Below are 21,912 nucleotides of genomic sequence, written 5' to 3'. Positions count from 1 at the left end.
CTGCTGACCAGGCCCTGTGAGCAGCACGATAACCATAATCCCCTGATGGAGGTGACCAGCTCTCGGAAGAACTCAGCAGTCCCACAGTCCTCACTTCTTGCCTAAATAAAATCAGCTTGAAATTAATTTCTGGTCCATGATGACTGGTGTGTAGCTGACATAATCAGAAGATATAAAAGCAGGAAACATCACCAAGGAGGATCATGTCCATGTGGGGAGAACACTGTCTACAGCTGCTCAGATGGTTAGATTTTTTTTTTCCTCTGACCCTGATAAATAAGGTGTGAGAAACCATTCTTATCTTTTTATCATGAAGAAACAGCTACCTCAACAGAGGAGAAGAGGGAGGGGAAATCCAAGAACGGTTGGTGCAATTAGACAGCTCTCCATGGAAAGCTGTGTGTTTGGCTCTAGGGTCCAGTGACATTATTTCTTCTGGGAACTAATTTCAGCTTCTGCCTTTCAGTTATAGCTTCTGTTGCTCCAGTTACTGGTACCTGCAAATCCCAGGCCAAAAGTCCCTTATTCTAGGGCCTCTCTGCTTGTCCCCCGCCACCCCCCTCCCCACCCCCTGCAGCCTCATGATTACTTTTAACAGCTTCACTGCACTGCGTGGTGAGGCTGTACTTTATTTTTTCCACCTGTCACTTGTAATGGACACCTGGCCTGTTTCCTGGACTGTCTTTCCTATTGCATGTAATTTTAAATAAATAGACTCACATGTCCCTTGCGCAGTTTTCCCTAGGGAAGAGTAAGACTGGTAGGGACGGAGGAGCAATAAATCTAAACAGAGAAGAGGAATGGCAAAAAAGAATGTTGTCAGGAAAGTACCAGAGCCCCCTGCAGCCCTGGCCTGAACCCAGTGCATCAGAGCCAATCTGAGAGACAAGTTTTATGGGTTTATGGACCCTGACTTCTGCACCAAACTTGCTCCAACTTCCCAGAGCCATCACCTTAAGGCCTGCTGAGCATGTAGTCAGACTATCAAGGGTGAGAGATGCCTCCAGAACTTGAATATGATCCAAAGAACCAGGCCTCTTTCTCAGAGCAACTCACAACAATGTATGTTTCACAAAACAGACCTTTCATAAAAGAAAAAAAGAAAAGCATATTTCTAGGGCCCCCACTTTTTCTCCAGGATCTTCTGTGCTGTGTACTGGACCTTTGGTGAGACCATTTTTGTGATTTCAGATATGGAGTCTGAACAGGCTGAGTGGGTATAGGGGTCATTGGCAGCCATACAGCTCCCCTCCACCCTTATCTCCCTGCCCAGCACTGCACGGGCTTTCCTGCTCGAAACGGTATCCTTCCACCTTCTCTGAGTGGGAACCAGTATAAAGCAGAAGCTCCGGTTCCTTGTGCAGTGTGATTAAGGGTCTGATCATCGCTCTTGGTTTTTTCTCTTGGCCTCCAGACAAGCCTACAAGGCTAAGCATATGCAAGTATGGGTCTCTGGCTGCTGACCATTATCAGCAGTTCCGTTGCTGCTTCGCCCAGGGCTGAACAGCCCACGCTGCAGCTGAATATGTTGTGTTATTTCCCCACATGTGACATCAGTTTCACAGAAGCTTGACGGAAGTTCTACCCAAGTGCAGTGAGAGTGCCACTGAAACCAGCCTGATGAGGGGACACGTGGGGACAACGTCATCCAGTGCCTGGTGGCTTAATGATGCAGAGTGAGTACACTGGAGCATGACCATGCGTGGCCCAGTGCAAGTAGATATGGATGGAACGTGCTTCCACCGTTCATGCAGGGTCACTGTCGGGGACCCACCCCAAGGGTGATCAAAGCTCCTACCCAAGACTAGGTTTTCCAGATCATGGACTTTACACACCTAAAGCTTTGATGATGCTAACTCTTATCTCACTCATAGGAGACTTCCAGTTCACTGTATTCCCCAACACTTATCCCAGAATCCCAGGGATATCTGCAGAGTCCGGGTGAGCATCAATCCATGTGAGGGATGGAGGGCCCTTTGCCTATCCTTCCTATGGGGGTTCTAGAAAGCGAGCTAAGGAAAGTCTCAGCTCTGTACTAGGGAGGAGGCTGTGATGATGTTACATTTCCCGGGCACTGAGCATCAGGACAATCCCAGACAGGCTAACCCCAGAAGAAGAGGTGCTTTCCTCTGCTGTGAGTGTTTTCAGAGTAGATAGAAATGTGTTGGCTGCAATCTACATATGTTAAAAACCTAAGACGTCCATTAGGTAGAAGAAAAGCAGTTCACAAAGAGAAGTGGTAGAATTTATTTATTTCAAAAGCAGTATTGATAGACAGCAAGAGTGACTTTATGCCAAAAAAGAAAAGATAATATGTCTAAAGAATAGAAATAGCATCTTAAGGATATTCAAATAGTGATTCCAAAATTGTTTTTTAAAAAAATTTCATAGTGTTATCATGTGATGTAGGTTGAAAGAAATCACAAAGAAATACAAATATTAAATGTCATGTGAAAGTTAAGCCCACTGGTTATTAGACTTAATCATGAACATGTAGGGGAACTATCTGCCCCAAACTTTCTGCCACTTTGATAAATCTCAGAGTGGTGTCGATAAGGAGACTCATTTAGGGCTGAGGTCTTACTGTATAAAAGTGGGGGAGAGCGATCAAAGCCAGATGGGGCATTATTAACCCCTTTATCTGTGTAAATGTAGCAGCAGACAATTATTAGAGGGGGATTTCTAATAACACTGATGATGTCTCACATACACATATATATGTAAAAAATGAATAAAATGAGGGACCAGGGCATCTTCTTAGCTTTGATCAAATATGCAGGCTCATTTCGCTCTCAGAGTCACTCAGAAGGATAACAGGATTAAAGCATTTCAAGCAGGCAGCATCTGATAATTCTGTTCAATGGGAGAAGTTCTTGGAACAACCTGTGATGCAGACCAGGTCCTAGTCTCTGCCCACCTGCCCCCTGCAAGGGGCAGCTTAGGTGTGAGATGAATTTACACCCGTGAAAGTGGCATCTCCCCTAGAGTAGAGTCCTCATCCATTTGGAATCAGTGCCTCTTGTATCAAGTTCATGAGCCTCGCTTCCAGACCCCTGCTAAGCACATGGCCAATTACAAGGATCACTGCATTCAGAGATGTCCATGCTACGGGTTTCCACATTGTTATAGTTCATCAGAAATCCCTCCTAGCCAAGATACAACTTATCAAGCGGAGATCATTTTTACCATAGTCAATTTTGTCTAGAAATTTAGCTGACATTCTTCCTTTCTTTGGTTTCCTGAAAAGAGCTGGGAAATTAGCCTAAGATTAAGCTTGTCCTGGAGAAGTAGAAAGGGTTTTACACTTTTACCCACAAGAATGAAAATGATTTACCATTATTTCTTCCTTTACTATACCAAGCATCACTTTTTTTTTCAGATTATTTAAAAGAAGCACATTCTGTGTTTTGTTATCCAAAAAACACATTGTGATGCTAAGTATAGAAAGACTTTCAAGGTTTTTAAATTGCAGATCATTTAAGCAACCTAATTAGATCAAACACACCTGGAATTTTTGAATATGTACATGAGGGAAAAAATTAGTTAAAGCATCCTGATTTTAAAAATTTCGGATCGTTCACAGACCTTCTGAATGCTCAATGTCAAAAAAAAAAAAAAAAAACTGACGTGAAGAATTAAATACTATTGACCACAAGAGGGAAGCATAGGCTCGTTTGTACTATGCTTTGGGGTTGGGGCGGGGGCGGTAAGGAAAGCGATGCTTCCTGAGAACCCTTAAAATATTCACCAATAAACACAGTGTATAAGACAAAGCAACTGTCATCCCCACCTGAGGCTTGCATTTGTGGTTGGCGTGGTTTTGGTGTTTCCAATGGACTTGATCTTTGACTCCACGTATTACGGGCTACAGAGTTAGAGACGTGATTTACAAAACTACCGTCCCACTTTCTAAGTGAGAACATGGACGGAAAGACCAGACTTCTGTAAATCTCGGTTTCCTCAGAATAAATTGGAAAAATAATGGTAGAAAATATAATGGTAATATTTAATATGATATTTATTATCTTATTGGGCTTCCCTAGTGGCTCAGTAGTAAGGCTCCACCTGCAAGGCAGGAGACCCGGGTTCTATCCCTGGGTTGGGAAGATCCCCTGGGAAAGGAAATGGCGACCCACTCCAGTATTTTTGCCTGGAGAATCCCACGGACAGAGGAGCCTGGTGGGCTACAGTCCATGGGGTCACAGAAGCCTTAGAGACTACACCACCATCACAATTAAAATTAAAGTATTTTAATTGGTAAGGGAGAAAGAGTGCACCAAAAAAGACTCTCATGATTTGATAAAAAACATTGGTGTTGACATTATAAAACATTTTCCAGCACGGGACATTTCTCATGTATCATCCTATCTAAGTCTTGAAATGACCTGTGTGATAGATCCTATTCTTCCACTCATGGTCTCCCTGGTTCTACTGTGATCACCTGACACACTTCTCCCTTTCACTCTGTGCTTTACCCATGCTGTGCTAATGCGAAGAAGAGCCACCTTCTTGTCATGACCTCCATTTTTTTGGAAAATGCCTTTCATTTATCATAACATTCAGACTTGAAAACTGAATATAAAATACTTTTTAAAAAATCATTTTCTTTACCACCTTCCTCATTCTAAGCCAGTCAGTCAGCAGGCCTAAGAAGTCATTCCTCACACTTCACTTTGCCACACATTGGCAAATACAACATGTGGAATTAGAAATGGTGCTGAAAATGATTTGCCAAAATATGGAGGGAACAGGAAGCGGTGCCAAAGGAGTGAATCAGTCACTGATTGGGCACAAGGAGGCAGCTGTTGAAGGCAGCAGCTCTCAGGCCTCACTGGGTTTTTTTCCAAACTAATCTTTTCTTCACAGTCTCTCAATTACCAGGTTCAGTCTGCACCTGTTAGAACAGACAAAGAAATTGAGAAGAACAAACTGGCCCTCGATGCTCAAATCATAGCAGTGGAGCCTATGAAAATATTCTGAGAGGTGGATCTGAAGTTTCCAACTCCTCCCCTGACATAAGTGTGTGTGTGTGTGTGTGTGTGTGTGTGTAACTTCTTATTTACAAAAACTACACAAAAAAAAGTGATTTCGAACACCTGAGAGCCTATACAAGCTCAGGTCTTTGAAACATCAGATGTTAAATGGGGTAAAGAGAAAATGGATCAAACTCTCTGACTCTCATCTTCCCAGGGTGGCACAGGGCATATGGCTCAGCACTTCAGTTGTGTCCGCCTCTTTTCAACCCCATGGATGTAGTCCACCAGGCTCCTCTGTCCATGGAATTATCCTGGCAAGAATACTGGAGTGGGTTGCCATTTCCTTTTCTAGGGGATCCTCCCAACCCAGGGATTGAACTAGCATCTCTTGCATTGGCAGGCAGATTCTTTTCCCACTGAGCCACCTGGGAAGCCCCTTGTCTATATGGTAAGGAATAAAATTAAGAATATTGCATCTCCCAGGATCTCCCTGGCCCCCGGCTTCTGAATGTGGCCTGCATTCTGCCAGTGAAACTTAGTATCGTGAGATTCGGGAAGCACAGACAGGCTGAGTTTCTCAGGTAGTGGACACAAGGGTTCACAGACGAAAATCTTGGCAGCATCCTTGGGTTCCCAAGACATTCCTTCCTCTTGGGTTCTAGAGGAGCCATGATGTCAGCAGTGGCTACTACAGGTCCCTCCCTCTCAGAGTCAGGGGTCTGCACTGACCTGAGCTCCCCCAGGCTTCCTAACAGTTTGAAGATATAATTCTCTATAATAGAGTAGAATTGTAATAAATAACTCTGTGTAGGGTGTCCTCAGGGATTTCTATTTCCTGAATGAATTCTGACTAGTACAGAAGCTCCTCACCTTTTAATGTCAGAGACAACCTCATTCAGGTACCCTCAGAAATTCCCTCAAATGCACAGGAAGTTAGAGGTCAGGAAAAAACAGGGAACCGTGATTAATGTCCAAATAGAAACTTCTTTCTCATCACATAGAAAGGGAACTGAAAGTCTGTTCTAAAGACTCCCCTATTTAGTAATCTCAGGAGAATAACCAATCAGTGCCTTAGGACTAAATGACATCATATGTTGCTGGGCAACACTTGGGTTGAAGGTGCTATTATAAGATGAAAAATGCAAAGATGTGTAGTCTCTGAGTTTACTATGCATTTATTGAGCATCTTGTAAGAACAAGCCATTATGCCAGCCAGCAAAGGGAAGGCATGGAAAGGTCATTCTTGATTAAGTGTGATTACAGGAGGTTGGGATAGAGTTGATGATGAGCCTGCAGTATAAGACCACATGATAAGCAGCGCAGCTTACTCTGTAGAACTCTCATCTGGCTCATTCCACTATCTTTAGGAAGCACAGTCCTCAACAATGTTAAGGCAGAACTGTTCGTGCATCCTCCCAGTGATATAGAAGTCCCTATCAGAGGATGTTCAAAACTCTTAGTTACACTCAACCATGTATAGTGTTGACTCTTACGAATTGTGAGGAGAGTTGTAGGGCAGGGTAAGGCCTCAACAGTGTAGAAAAGAGTATGAACTATCCACCCTAAGTATATGTACTGAATCTTAAGCTGTGAACTCACCATCTCATGAGCCGTGGCACTGCCAGGTCTCTCCTCCTTGGAAGTATCTGGATCCCAGCCTTTTCTGGGTGGTTTAACAAGTTTTCTACTTTGCTATATTTTCAAAAACATGAAGGTCTATCAACATGACATAACTTTCTGTACTCTCAATGGTGAGCATCAAAATAAATTCTTTGAATCAGAACTTTCATCACGAGGAAAGAATGGTAAAGCATTCCTGCAGGTTATTATCTTTAATCTTCCAGTTAAAATAAGCTCTGCCCTGTATATATATTCATCTATCTGAGTCTTCAAAAATAGATGTGTGCCCAACAGTCTTCTCCAATCTCGAGTGATATGTGAGTAATAAGAATTAGGAATAGGCTCTCTCTTTCCTATCTACTGTCTCCAGTAACCACAACCTATGTTCCAAGGTACAGCTTTCCATCTCTCTCCAGCTTTGGGTGTGTTGGAACCCAGTTTCTCCTCCAATGTTCTCTATATACTAAAGAGCCAAGGATCCCAAGCTCTTGGACAGAATTGGCCACCTTGGAGTTTAAGACACTTGAGGAGAATCCTCAAGTAAAAAGTGGCATCTTAAGTGAAGCTCTGTCACTCGGCACTGCCAAGATTCAGGCATTCCTCATAGCCTGACACTGTACCTTGTCTTTATATGATCTGTTGTCCCTTAAATAAATTCCCCAGCTGTCACAGCACAGAACCGTGATTTGCCATTAACTCTCACCTTAGGATACTCCCATTGATTCTATTCTCACTAATGTGCTTCAGGTAGATCCCTTTCTAGAACTTGGCTTGAGTTGGAAGAGTCTGTGGATGATTGCCCACTATTCTTGAAAACTCAGTTTTTCATTCTTTTTGTTTGGTTGTGAGTTTGTTTGGTTAATTAAGAAGTTCCTTTTCATTTAAAGCACACAGCTTCTCCTTTCCTGGACCCTTTGCCAGAGTGTTTCCCTTAGCAGCAGCAGTGTCATCTCAAAAGATTTTTCTGATTGGCTGCAGCTCAACTGATTTTAAATTTTTAATCAGTCAGATTCTATGACACCCTACATTCTCTTTTCTCATATTCCTGTCTGTTCTAATCCACCTTGAGCTCTCATCAAGACACTGACTCTCATCGAGACACCGAAGAAGAAAATGGCCATAACCAGGGTCCCAATATTAGGACTTTTCATCACTGTCCTGATCGGCCTACAGGAATCGTGGGCTATTAAAGGTAAGTGCTGAGAGAGTTCAAAACTAGGAATAAATAAGTTCTGAGAGCTTCGGAGAAATGAACTGTGGACATTTGCAAGACAGTCTTTAGAATGAAAGAGAAGTGTGATAGGTGTTATGTGGGTCTAACTCTAGAATTATAATAAATTGTAATTGGAAGAGTTCTCTCCTCACCATGAATTGGAGTAAGTAAAACCAAGAAGTACAACTAAAATTAGAGGAGCAAAATTGAGCTGTGTACTGATTCATGCTATTGACTTTGATATAAACCAAACTTGCAGGGAGATATTTTCTGACAGGCATTAACAAGTTAACTTTCTGTACTTTCATTTTTCATTCCTGGAAAATTAGTAAAAGTTAAAACATCCCTGTAATTTTGTGAGGATTAAATCAGAAAAAATATCAGAATTTCTTGGCACCTGTTCTAAGCTATTTTTACCTTGGTAGCTATTTTTTGGCCTATGAATCCCATCAGCCTATTTGGAGCACAATATTATATTGAAGACCATTATAAAGGAAAGCCATCAAAAGGCAACCATCCACCCAAGGGAGGGGGAAGGGCAGATATGCTGATATGAGTCACATTTAATGGACAGCCTCTTGGGACAGTAACAGCCCCAATTAGAATGGAACTTACAGGGCTCTTTGGTCACTATTGCTTAGTAATATTTCCCAGAGAGTGGAAAAATGAGTAAAAAGTGAAGAATCTGATGTTATTCTCTCCCATCTTCAGAGCAAATATTGTGTGGGTTTATTATGGAAAAATATTCCTCACCTGGAGTGACCCCCAAAGAGGGTGGCAAGGTGGCAGATAGGCTGGAAATAAGTAAAGACTCGTGATGACAGATGTAGGTTTCTATTGCCCAGAAAGAGCCATATATGAGGATGCCTACCATAAAAGATAACTTCCCCTGGAGTGAAAAGAGGAAGTTAGAATGTGTGTGTGTGTGTGTGTGTGTGTGTGTTTATAGCTGCAAATGCGAAATAAATCCCTACGTTTATCAATGTACAGTTGGAGTTTAAAACCCACCTCTCATTTGCATACACCACAAAGGCAACATACTATTCAATTGTAGCTTTCTTATTTGAAATCAACTATTCCTTTAGTACAGATTATTCTCCCTGTCAACCATAATAGAATGTGTCCCTTAATGACAGTCTAATTTAAAGATCTTTAAGACATAAGGGAATGGTGATGAGGTCAATCCAAATATAATCATCCCCTCAGAGGGATGCAGGATGTGGGTATGGATACAGAAAAGTCAGTGCTCTACAATGCTACAAGGTCTCACACTTAATTATTTGGGTACCATCATCTCCATTCATACATTTCATGGCTCTGGTCCTTAAACACAAAGCTATTTCTGATGCTAAAGTGCTTGCTGTAGTCCTGATGATATACTAAGAAATTACTTAAACTAGTCTCATTTCATCTTAAAAACAAACCCAGCAAAGAAACAAAACCACAGTACAATATAATAGAAAACCTACATACAAGTAGATAAAGTGATATACTCAAGATCACTAGGTGGCTGAATGAGAATTTGCGATTTAATTTCATTCCAAGTTCATATACAACTTTTTAAACAGTGTTTCTTCTTAGAGTTGCAGTGCTCTGAGACATGCCCTGGGATTCTGGCTTAAGGAGATTTAATTTCTAAGTCAAGAGTGTGAGGGAACATTTCTCTTATAAGCGCTGCTACTGATTTCTAAAGAGGGAATCATTTCTCAGTCAGTAACATGGATTCAAACAAAAGCTTCATGGAACTCCGGGTTTTCAGCCCTCATTTCCTTCAGCCCTCACACTGTCCCTTTGCTTCTCCACCCCTAGCTCTGCTCAACACGAATGTCCTCCACGCAGGCCTTGTCTTCCAACTTATCCCTACTCTCCATCACTCCTTCCCACATGGCCCTCTCTTTCTACCACCCCAGCCCACATATGTGCATCTCACACATCCTGGGTTCTTCTCCATCTTCCTCTCCTGGTTCCCACCCTGACCCCCTTTCTTGTCTTTTCAGAGAATCATGTGATCATCCAAGCTGAGTTCTATCTGAAACCTGAGGAATCAGCCGAGTTTATGTTTGACTTTGATGGTGATGAGATTTTCCACGTGGATATGGGGAAGAAGGAGACGGTGTGGCGGCTTCCAGAATTTGGACATTTTGCCAGCTTTGAGGCTCAGGGTGCCCTGGCCAATATGGCTGTGATGAAAGCTAACCTGGACATCATGATAAAGCGCTCCAACAACACCCCAAACACCAATGGTACCTCTGCTCCAGTCCTCCTAGACTTGGGAATTGTAGCTTTAAACAGATGCTTGAGCTCTTTGTGTTTTGTTACTGAGACTTTCCCCTCAGGACCTATTATTGTCGTATGCAAACCCCACATTCTTATGCCACCAGCCCAAGAACTTCAGGAGTTTTCTCCTTTCTTGATGTGCTAAGATCTTGTCTTTGGCAACCACAGTCTGTCATAAAGCCTTTGCCCTGAGTCCATGCTGGGGGAGCCAGGAATGAGGTCCTTGAATATGTTATGCCCAGTACCGGTTCCGTTTTCATGGGGGAGGGAATAACAGCTGGGTATCTGAGACCATGGCATATATTCCCAAGACAGTTTTAGCTGCTATGTCAGCCTCGATGGGACGAAGAGGGGCAGGGCTAAGCAGGGAAGGCTAATTTCTGTTGCTTGTCTCCCAGTTCCTCCAGAAGTGACTCTGCTCCCAAACAAGCCTGTGGAACTGGGAGAGCCCAACACACTCATCTGCTTCATTGACAAGTTCTCCCCACCCGTGATCAGTGTCACATGGCTTCGAAATGGCAAACCTGTCACTGATGGAGTGTCACAGACGGTCTTCCTGCCCAGGAATGACCACCTTTTCCGCAAGTTCCACTACCTCCCCTTCCTGCCCACAACAGAGGATGTCTATGACTGCAAGGTGGAGCACTTGGGTTTGAATGAGCCTCTTCTCAAGCACTGGGGTGAGTACCGTCCTTCAGTCTCCTTTACTTCATTGTTCCTCCTGTGATGCGTGTGTCTGGTCCTTAGGGACCCCGAGGATCTGCTTCACGACTGCTCCAGTTCTGGTTTCTGGTCTTCTCCCATTGCTCTGCTTTCCGCTCTTCTCGTCTATAATTCCCTGACATCGTCCTGTCTTCCTCTCATTTAATTGATGAAAAAAAAAAAATCTTTTGACTAAGTATCATATATTTTGTGCTAAGTGCTGCTCCCTACCACATGCATTTCTTATGTACTCTGACTTATTTTTCCCCAGAGTATGAAGCTCCAGCCCCCCTCCCAGAGACCACAGAGAATGCAGTGTGTGCCCTGGGCCTGATTGTGGCTCTGGTGGGCATCATTGCAGGGACCATCTTCATCATCAAGGGCGTGCGCAAAGCCAACACCGTTGAACGCCGAGGGCCTCTGTGAGGCGCCTGCAGGTGAGTCTGCTGTGGTCAGAGGATGACATCTCTGGAATGATTCAAGCAGAGGAAAAGAGTGAGGAAAAGGACATGCGATGCCTTTAAAGGAAAACCATTCCAAAAGTCATGGCTCCTGATTTATCACAATGGACAGAATCAGACATTGTCATCATCTGATATTCCAAAGCCCTGCATTCCTACACCCCATTCCATACATGTCACCAAAGATCATGCCTTCAGTCTTGGAAACTATCTCCAGTACCCAAAATAGTTGTTTCACATTAAAATAGTGAGTCCAATGATCTGGGAAAGCCAACCTCAAGATTACAACACTTCCTGGCTTTATATTTCCTGAGATAAGACATCAGCTTTGAAGCATTTCCAGAGTGTCACTTTTTGGGGGTTTAGGGTAACTGTATGAAGTGGAAATGTCTTGGAGACCCATGCCTGCTTTTGCCCCTCCGTTCTGGAAAAAAAAAAATGGTGTCAGAAGATCTAAGAGAAAATGAAACATGGCCTGCTGCTTCATTCTTTCACGGAAGGTAGGAAATAGCAGTTCATGTTGAAAAGGTTGCATTTATGAGAGGTCACACAAATATTAAGAGACTTTTCCAAAGTCAGGGGTTAAGGAGTAAGAGTAAGGAATCTGAAGATAAGAGCTCAAAATATTCATTTTAAACTCTATAGTAACTATGTGTGTTCTGCTACAGGTAATGGACTTTGTTACAGAGAAGATCAATGAAGATATTTCTGCCTTAAGAGCTTTACAAACCCGGCAATTCTCCAATTGTTCACCTCACTGAAGACCACCATGCTTCAGCACTTCCCAGTCCTTTACTTACCCTAAGAGTAAGATGCCTTCCACAATCTCCAGACTCTAATCTCTAGTTATTCCCTGTCTACTGCTCCTTCTTGTATTGGTTTTCCCTCCATTTTCCACTGTCTTCTTATTATCACCATGTAATGCCTTTGGAATGGACCCCATAGGATCCTTTTTTTTCCTGCTACAGAACCTTTGGAAAGTTCTATGGGTGCATCTCTTGTACACTTATTACTTGGAGTTTCTTCTAACTGTGATTGTCATTTTTCTGAATACAGTAAACTTCAAGTGGGTCTCAGGTTGAAGTTTTTGGTGTCTGAGTCAGTTCTTCATGGAGGCTGGGGAATATAGGTGATCCTTTCATCTTCAAAAGTCTAAATGGTGAATGTATCTTATAGGCTTTCTCGTTAATCAGAAATATCCTAGTTCATTAGAACTCTAGTCTCATTTGGAGGATCTGCCAGCAATCCAGTTCTCATGGTCTGGTCCTCATCTGGAAAACACTAGAGTAAGGTTTATTTGTTGAGAGATGACTTAACAACAGGTTCATAGTCTGGTTTGGATTCTTATGCCTCTGAATCAATGAGATATTTGGATCATGAATAGAGTGAATCTCAAACCTTAAGGCAGATTCTGATAATGGAGGACACAGATGGTGGGGAACAGATGGTGGTGGAGTGGTGAGCACAACAGAAGCTCATCCATATACGTAAGAGGGTTGGCATATTAGCACCGTGCATTTTAGGCTTAAGGAAGGATGAGATTGGACACTGAGGATTGGCATTGACTATTTTCTCAACATGCATGTGTGTGTGCTAAGTTGCTTCAATCATGTCCAACTCTGTGCAACTCCGTGGACTGTAGCCCCCCAGGTTCTTCTGTCCATGGGGATTCTCCAGGCAAGAATACTGAAGTGGGTTGCCATGCCCTCCTTCAGAAGATCTTCCTGACCCAGGGATCAAACCTACGTCTTTTGTCTTTTATGTCTCCTGCACTGGCAGGTGGATTCTTTATCACTAGCACCACCTGGGAAGCCCTTTTCTTAACATGTGGTGGTGGTGGTTTTGTTGCTAAGTTGTGTCCAACTCTTGCAACCCCATGGACAGTAGCCTGCCAGGCTCCTGTGTCCATGGGATTCTCCAGGCAAGATTACTGGAGTGGGTTGCCATTTCCTTCGCCAGGGGATCTTCCCAAATCAGGGATCAAACCCAGATCTCCAGCATTGCAGGCAGACTCTTTACCTTTTTTTAACATAAACTTTATCTTTTCTTAACATAGACTGAAGCTAATTTGTATCACATTGAATTATTATGAAAATAAATAAATAAATAAAAATGCAAGCAAATTTAGATATCATGCTTAGTGATAGTAATATTCCATATATTATAAATTCCACTATTTTTCTTCAAAATTTTAAGAGAAGCAAAACAAAAGCAAGCCAAATCAAGGCAGCATGACCTCAAAAGGATAGCAGAATATGCCATCACAAAATATGCCTCTTTGGCATAAAGATTATTTTGAGCCAATAGGTGATTTTAAATAATAGAACTTAAATTATTTGTTGCCTATAGGAGTCTACTATAGTAAATACTTCTGGTTTAGTAGAAACTCAAATACAAAAAATTAAGCCACTTGGCTAAAAGAGATTAATCCCTCTTCCCATAAAGTATTTTATTTGGTACCAAATGGTTTGGTTCTTCACAGCCCTAATTAGATGCATATTTCAGTCTCTGGGTATTTTCCTTCTGATAGTTATCAGTTGTCCCCCTGATGAGCTGTGTTCTCTCAAGGGTCTTACAGGTATTCACGGGAACTCTAATGCAGTAATACATCGGAGATCTCATTGTGCTTTGAGAAACAGGAACATGAACAATAGGATGAACAGCAGAAAAAACTTCTTCAAATGTGATTTCATAACCTCTTAATTTCACAGTGAAATGAGTTACCCTAATGATGACTGAGAGTGTGCTAGTAACAAATATCAAAACGTGAGAGGATGCCCGAAAGGGGAGAGACTGTTAAAGTGATTACACAAGGAGGCCATTAGACTGAGGTGGCTCAAATGCCTTGGTAACCGACATAAGCAAGCCTAAACCCAAGTCAGTTCTAATACCTGTTAATGCACTCATATCCCAGAAAACGAATTTATGAACAACCAATCACAAACACCCACTTAACGCTTTTTCAACTCAGGCAGCCACTTAAGTTATAGCTAGTCAAATAATTTTCTTTCTTTCCTTCTGCCTCGGTTCTATAAAAGTTTTTTCCCCAACTTGTGTTCGTGGCGTGCTCCTAACCACTTTTAATTTGGCACTGCTGGATTTGAGTTCATGTTCCCTCAAATCAACTCTTGAAAACATTTTGATGGGCCTCAGCTTATCTGATTATAAATGATGTTGTATATTTAATTTTTGTTTAATGCCTTCATCGCAAAGTAGATTTTTTGGTTGGTTTTGAATTCTTCAGCTTTGATGAATTTTCTTGATATTTGTAGCAGGGTTTTTTGAGGGTGGGGAGCATACCTTGGAATCAAAGTGATACTATTCATGGTAGCATCCAAAAGATGACAATTATCAAGGAATAAATCTGATAAAAATGAGTAAGATTTCTATAGTTAAAATGACAAATCATCATTAGGAGAAATTAATGGATCTACATAAATGATTTGAATATAAAGTTTGGAGAAAGTAAGAGTATTTTAAAGATAACCAGTTGTCTCTAAATCTATATTCAATAAAAAATAAATGGGAAAACAATGGAGACAGTGAGAAACTTTATTTTGGGGGGCTCCAAAATCACTGCAGATGGTGATTGCAACCATGAAATTATATGACGCTTGCTCCTTGGAAGAAAAGCTATGACCAACCTAGACAGCATATTAAAAAGCAGAGACATTACTTTGCCAACAAAGGTTTGTCTAGTCAAAGCTATGGTTTTTCCAGTGGTCATGTATGGATGTGAGAGTTGGACTATAAAGAAAGCTGAGCACCAAAGAATTGATGCTTTTGAACTGTGGTGTTGGAGAAGACTCTTGAGTGTCACTTGGACTGCAAGGAGATCCAACTAATCCATCCTAAAGGAAATCAGTCCTGAATATTCATTGGAAGGACTAATGCTGAAGATGAAACTCCAATCCTTTGGCCAATTGGTGTGAATAACTGACTCATTTGAAAAGACCCTGATGCTGGGAAAGATTGAAGGCAGGAGGAGAAGGGGATGACAGAGGATGAGATGGTTGGATGGCATCACCAACTCGATGTACATGAGTTTGAGCAAACTCTGGGAGTTGGTGATGGACAGGGAAGCCTGGAGTGCTGCAGTCCATGGGGTCGCAAAGAGTCGGACATGACCGAGGAACTGAACTGAAATGAAAAATCTCATTAACATCATGGCAAGGGATTTTGTTTGCTTGATTCCTTGCTAGTTTTATTTCTTCAGTGTTTTGGGGTTTTTGGTGGTGGTAGTGGTGGTGTGGGAGGACTGCCAAGCTGATATTAAAAGTTTACATGTAAATACTATAGTCTTAGATTGGCCAATAAAATTTTGAAAAATTAGGAAAAAAGCTAGGAGAAATAAATACAAGATAATGAAAGCTATATGAGTTAATGTTGTTATATATTAATCTAGGGTGGTGTTGGCTCAAGTATAGACAAACTGCACAACAGAACAAAAAAATTCTAGAAACAGAGCCCCTCACAAACACAATGCTCTGGTCCATAGTGAGACTGCAGAGCAATGGGGGAAAGAGGGTCTTTTCAATCAAAGCCACTAGGTCATTTGAATGTCTATTTAAGAAAAGTTACTGTGACACATACTCAAATGTCAATAAAAACCAATTTCAGATGGATTGAACAAATTTAGTAAAATTTAACATTGAAGCAAACCAGGCCTTGGATTTCAATTGCTGGATAATCTAAATTTATTTATCATATGTACGGCTACACAGATTGTCTATTTTGAGTCAGCTTTGGTAAATCATATAGGTAAATCATATGGGCTTTCCTGGTGGCTCAGAAGATAAAGAATCTGCCTGCAATGTGGGAGACCCGGGTTTGATCCCAGGATTGGGAAGATCCCCTGCAGAAGGAAATGGCAACCCACTCCACTATTCTTGCCTGGAGAATCCCATGGACCAAGGAGCCTGGTAGGTTACAGTCTATGGGGTCACAAAGAGTCGGACACCACTAAGTGACTAACACACTTTCATGCGGTAGATTAAAGAAGACTACAAATTCTTTGGCATTTACCTCATGAAGACATAGATTATATATCCCTTCCCCATAAATCTGGACTGACCTGTACTCCCTTAGATCATTAGAATGTGATGGAAAAGACTCCACACAAATTTTGAGGCTAAGTTTTACTTTCCTCTCTTGGGAGTCCTGAGCCATCAGGTAAGACATTTGTCTTCATTGCTGATGGGGCCACATGGGATTCCATGCAGGAGAGTGTGTCCAGTGTCCCAGAAGAGCCTCCAGAGGACCCCAGCCCCAGTCACTGTCTGATTGTAGCCACGCAAGACACTTTCCGTGAAAACCACCCACTAAGCCCAGTCGGCTCCCTGAACAGAGAACAATCCTCAAACAGCTCTAGTTTTAAGTCACTAAGTTTGGGATGATTTGTTACACAGAAATAGATCATAAAATGTAATGTTTTTCAGTGAATTTCACCTAAAATATCAAATCTACTGGCACAAAATTCTTTATATTGCCCCGTACATGGAACAACAGACTAGTTCCAAATAGGAAATGGAGTACATCAAGGCTGTATATTGTCACCCTGTTTATTTAACTTATATGCAGAGTACATCATGAGAAATGCTGGACTGGAAGAAGCACAAGCTAGAATCAAGATTGCCGGGAGAAATATCAATAACCTCAAATATGCAGATGACACCACCTTTATGGCAGAAAGTGAAGAAGAACTAAAGAGCTTCTTGATAAAAGTGAAAGAGAGTGGAAAAGTTGGCTTAAAGCTCAACATTCAGAAAACGAAGATCATGGCATCTGGTCCCATCACTTCATGGGAAATAGATGGGGAAACAGTGGAAACAGTGTCAGACTTTATTTTGGGGGGCTCCAAAATCACTGCAGATGGTGACCGCAGCCATTAAATTAAAAGATGCTTATTCCTTGGAAGGAAAGTTATGACCAACCTAGACAGCATATTAAAAAGCAGAGACATTACTTTGTCAACAAAGGTCCATCTAGTCAAGGCTATGGTTTTCCCAGTGATCATGTATGGATGTGAGCATTAGACTATAAAGAAAGCTAAGCACCGAAGAATTGATGCTTTTGAACTGTGGTTTTGGAGAAGACTCTTGAGAGTCCCTTGGACTGCAAGGATATCCAACCAGTCCATCCTAAAAGAGGTTAGTCCTGGGTATTCACTGGTAGGACTGATGTTGAAGCTGAAACTCCAATACTTTGGCCACCTGATACGAAGAGCTGACTCATTTGAAAAGACCCTGATGCTGGGAAAGATTGAGGGCAGGAGAGAAGGGGACGACAGAGGATGATATGTTTGGATGGCATCACCAACTCAATGGACATGGGTTTGGGTGGACTCCAGGAGTTGGTGATGGACAGGGAGGCCTGGCATGCTGTGGTTCATGGGGTTGCAGAGAGTTGGACACGACTGAGCAACTGAACTGAACTGATGAGTATCTTTTTAATGTATGAAGGCTCTTTAGGAATATTTTTGCATTCTGGATATTAATCATTTGTAATTTAGATTTTTGCCCTATTTTTAGCAGCATTATAGGTGATTTATTTAAAAAATGAAAGAAAGGAAGGAGACCTTCTAGTTCTGTTCATTTTCTTTATCATGCATTTAGTTTCAATTGCATTTATTTTCTTTTTATTATTTCATTTCTTCTATTTTTTCAGTTAAGTTTACTTTTCCTAGATTCTTCAGTTAAAAGCTTAGATCTCTGAATTTTATATGTTTTTATTTTCATATAAATATATATATTTATATTTTAAACCTATAAATTTCCCTCTGGAGATTGCTTTGGTTGTATATCACAAATTTTGAAAGTCTATTTTAACATTCCAATAGTTTTCTAATTTCTCATCGAATTTATTCTTTGATAAGCTATGGATTATTTAGAAGTGTATTACTTCACTTCCAAAAAGTTGGCTATTATCTCAACTAAATATTCCTAATTACAGAATACAGAAAACTCAAGATAAAACAAAGAAATGAAGTAAAGAGATCTACCAGACACACACATGACTAAAATTCAGGAATAAAAATTAAAACTGTGATTGAATCTTGATGAAATTCTCTTGTTGGGGCTCAGGGAAGTCTGTCCCCAAATATGGCACCATGGTATATTGATTATTTTGAATTAATGTTACTTATGAAGTGGCTAATGCAAGAGAGACGCTCTGACCCTCCTTTCTGTCTCCCTAAAAGCAAGAAATAATCTCTCATGCAAAAGATGTGATGGGGAAAAAATAGATGATTAAATAGTTAATCCCAGTAGGGGATTGTAAGTAAAAAATATGAGAGACCCCTGTAAATTAATGATGACTTGAGAAAGCAGGTTCACTTAACCACAAAACCAAACAGGCTTGCTTAGTAGCAAAACCATGCAACAGTAACCTAAGACATGCCCCCAGACAATAAAACAGTGGTGTCATAAGACCCACATCCTGCCCAGTGAGCTCAGGAAGTTAATGATCCCTAGGACATGCTCTCTGCACACATATAAAACATTCAATTGTAAACCAGCTTGACTACTTAGGGACAAGAAAACTCCCCCACTCAACCTGGAGGAGGAGCTAATGATGAAAACAACATGTCTACTCAAGAAAGACAAAGATGGTCTTCTCCCCCTCCCCACTTTTCCTTTGATTATGAAATTGTAGCTCAGGAAGTTCTTGGGTCGGTCTGGGCATGTCAGGCTCACCCGCCTGTAAACCTCACAGGTGTCCTATTCTAGTAAATCACTTCTTATCTACCACTTCGCTCTCTCACTGAATTCTTCTCTGCACTGAGGCATAAAGGACTATGGTACCGGAGCTCTTTGGAGCCCTCTGAAATGACAACAATCGGTTCAGATGGACACCCTGCTTCTGGAAGACACACTTAGCACCAGAGACAGGAATTCAACCAAGAAGTCTGTATAAACAAACTCTGTTGCTTCTGTAATTTACCACCTCAAGCCCAAATTCTGTTTAGATTCTTCACTATTGCAGTGCTCCAAACCTAAGTTTCTTTGTCCTTTCAATTACTCACAAATGTGTTTCTTTGTCTAAAAAGCATAAAAGCCACCTGCTCTGGCCATCTCTTAGATCCTGTTTCTATGAGACTTCCATGCACATGAGTTAAAATTAGTTTCTTTTTCTCCTGTTAATCTGTCTTGGGTTAATTTTATTATTAGCTCTGCCAAAAAAAGCTAAAGACAGATAGAAAGGGAAATTCCCACCCCCACTTTTTTCTACTTTTTTTCCTTGAAAGCAGTTGCCTCTTATTCCAGGTTTATTTGAGAAAAACTTTGTAAAGAAATGTTGGTAAAAGGTATTCAGATGCAAGGGAGGCTCTTAAGGTTGAATACAAAAGGGACCAGGAAAGAATGAAGATAAAGTACTGCCTTCAGTTCAGTTCAGTTCAGTTGCTCAGTTGTGTCTGACTCTTAGCGACCCCATGAATCACAGCACATCAGGCCTCCCTGTCCATCACCAACTCCCAGAGTTCACTCAAACTCATGTCCATTGAGTTGGTGATGCCATCCAGCCATCTCATCCTCTGTCGTCCCCTTCTCCTCCTGCCACCAATCCTTCCCACCATCAGGGTCTTTTCCAATGAGTCAACTCTTCACATGCAGTGGCCAAAGTACTGGAGTTTCAGCTTTAGCCTCAGTCCTTCCAATGAACACCCAGGACTGACTGCCTTCAGTACTGGGAATTTCCAGGCCAAGGATCAGGGGCTGAGGAAGCTACCAAGAAAGGTATTTTCTGCAGGAGCAAACCTGCAGAATCTCTTTGTGGATTAAAAGTGCAGGTAACACTTCCATGCTGGAGAACAGCTGAAACAGATGGTTTTTCTTCTTATGAGTGTCATTATATGCACTTCAGTTTAGGAGTCCTGCAGGAGACAGAGAGCGTTGTTTTATTAATTCTACAAGCAGCTTCTTTTCCCCTCCTCCAAAGGATCTCATGCAGTACAAAGGATCAAAGCAGTACTGTAAGAAGTGAGAAAAAATTCCTAAAAATCCCTGAGCCAAAGCTACTTGAGAGAGCTGGCCTTTTACTAAGTGTCAAGAAGAAGTTTAGAATTCAAAATCTTTCTCATTATGTCTGTCTCCTGTCTTGTCATCTCTACGATCAGTTCTAGGAGACCAAGTGTGTGTGTGTGTGTGTGTGTGTGTGCACGTGTGTGCTTGTGCCCATGCACTTGCTCAGTCGTGTCTGACTCTTTCCAACCCTAGGGAGTGTAGTCCCCAGGCTCCTCTGTCCATGAAATTTTCCAGACAAGAATACTGGAGTGTGTTGCTATTTCCTATTCCAAGGAATCTTCCTGACTCAGGGATCAAACCTGTGTCTCTTGTGTCTCCTGCATTGGCAGGTAGATTCTTTACCACTGAGCCAGAGACCAAATCTATCTCTAAAAGAAGATTAAAGGGCATTACCTGTTGGCTGAAGTCCAGAGTGTCCTGGGAAACAGAAGGGAAGGTATACGTATTTACAAGATATGGAGGCAATTCTGTTAGATTCAATGTCCTCAAACCCAGAGGACAAATTCTAAAATTTCTCTACACTGCAACCCACAGCACATGATGCCAGGGCAGAAAGGAGAGCGACACTGAGAACTTGTGACCCATGAAGCTTCTGCCACACAAATCCAGTATAATTTCATCACCCTGGGTCTCTTCCTGCATTTGTCCCAGGATCTCCATCCCTAATCACCAAGCTTTCCCTTATCTCTACAGGTCATAACCTCTTATGTTTCAACTATAAGTAATCAAGGACTACTGATTTCTGGATTTCCAGGAAATCCAGAAATCAATAGAGGAAATAAAGGTTTTATACAGTGTCATTGAGACAGAGAACTGAGCAAAGCCATCTTCCTTCTTTTCAAAAAAAAAAAGCCTGTGGGTGGGGCCTCAGCTGCAAACAGGCTCCTTACCTTTCTGATTCCTGAAGTGGGTGAACAGCCCCACCACAAGGAAGAGCAGACCCAGAGCAAAGCCCCCAGTTCCACTCATCATCTTACTCTGAGCAGAGTCAGACTGTGCCCCTAAGAAAAGAAGCTAGTTTTAGTGATTTTTATCTGAAATCCAACTTCTCTAGTTGAGACTCTGAGACTGAGAGCTTCAGGAATGAGGGAGGGCAGCTGGAAGAACTAAAATAACTGACCACTGCTAGAGACAAAATTTAAAAATCACACTGAGTAGCTACAAGGTTCAGGTACTGACTCACTTCAATATCACAGCCCAGACATAAGGCCCCATGACTTCAATGCCATGATGGATGAGAAGTCAGGGATTGAATGAAGTTAAGTATCTTCTCTTAGATGACAGTAAGGTTGGACTCCTCTCAAGTCAGGAAATGTTCCTACATTAGAGAGGATGTGCCCTTCAAACAACAATGAACTCAGAGCAACAGTATCAGAAGTACAAGCCCAATCTAAGGCAGGGGACGGGTGCCCAGGGCCATGCAGTTACCATGACTTGAGATTTCACAGAGCTTCAGATTGGGAACACCTCTTTTCTCCTTGTCAGGCAGAATTGTCTCCCCTAAGGGTACAGGGATTTGGAGAAACTATCGCAGGATAAACTATTAGAGGATTTCTATCACAGGATATCACACGGCTCCCCCAGTAACCTCAGCTGAAGGACAGGAGCACATGAGCAAATGAACACATGATGTGGGGAGA

General features: G+C 41.8%; 1 protein-coding gene across 1 annotated transcript; it reads left to right on the top strand.

Annotated features, from left to right (window-relative positions):
- The first annotated feature begins 7,626 nt into the window (after positions 1–7,626).
- On the top strand, positions 7,627–12,328 carry BOLA-DRA (major histocompatibility complex, class II, DR alpha). The gene is given in 5 exon segments (NM_001012677.1): positions 7,627–7,788; positions 9,807–10,052; positions 10,485–10,766; positions 11,060–11,225; positions 11,918–12,328. Coding segments are annotated over 4 exon segments (762 nt in total). The 5' UTR covers positions 7,627–7,709; the 3' UTR covers positions 11,215–11,225; positions 11,918–12,328.
- The last annotated feature ends 9,584 nt before the right edge of the window (positions 12,329–21,912 follow it).

Source organism: Bos taurus, chromosome 23 (assembly GCF_002263795.3).
Source record: "Bos taurus isolate L1 Dominette 01449 registration number 42190680 breed Hereford chromosome 23, ARS-UCD2.0, whole genome shotgun sequence".
Lineage (NCBI taxonomy): Eukaryota > Metazoa > Chordata > Mammalia > Artiodactyla > Bovidae > Bos > Bos taurus.
This window is presented reverse-complemented; position numbering and strand designations above follow the sequence as displayed.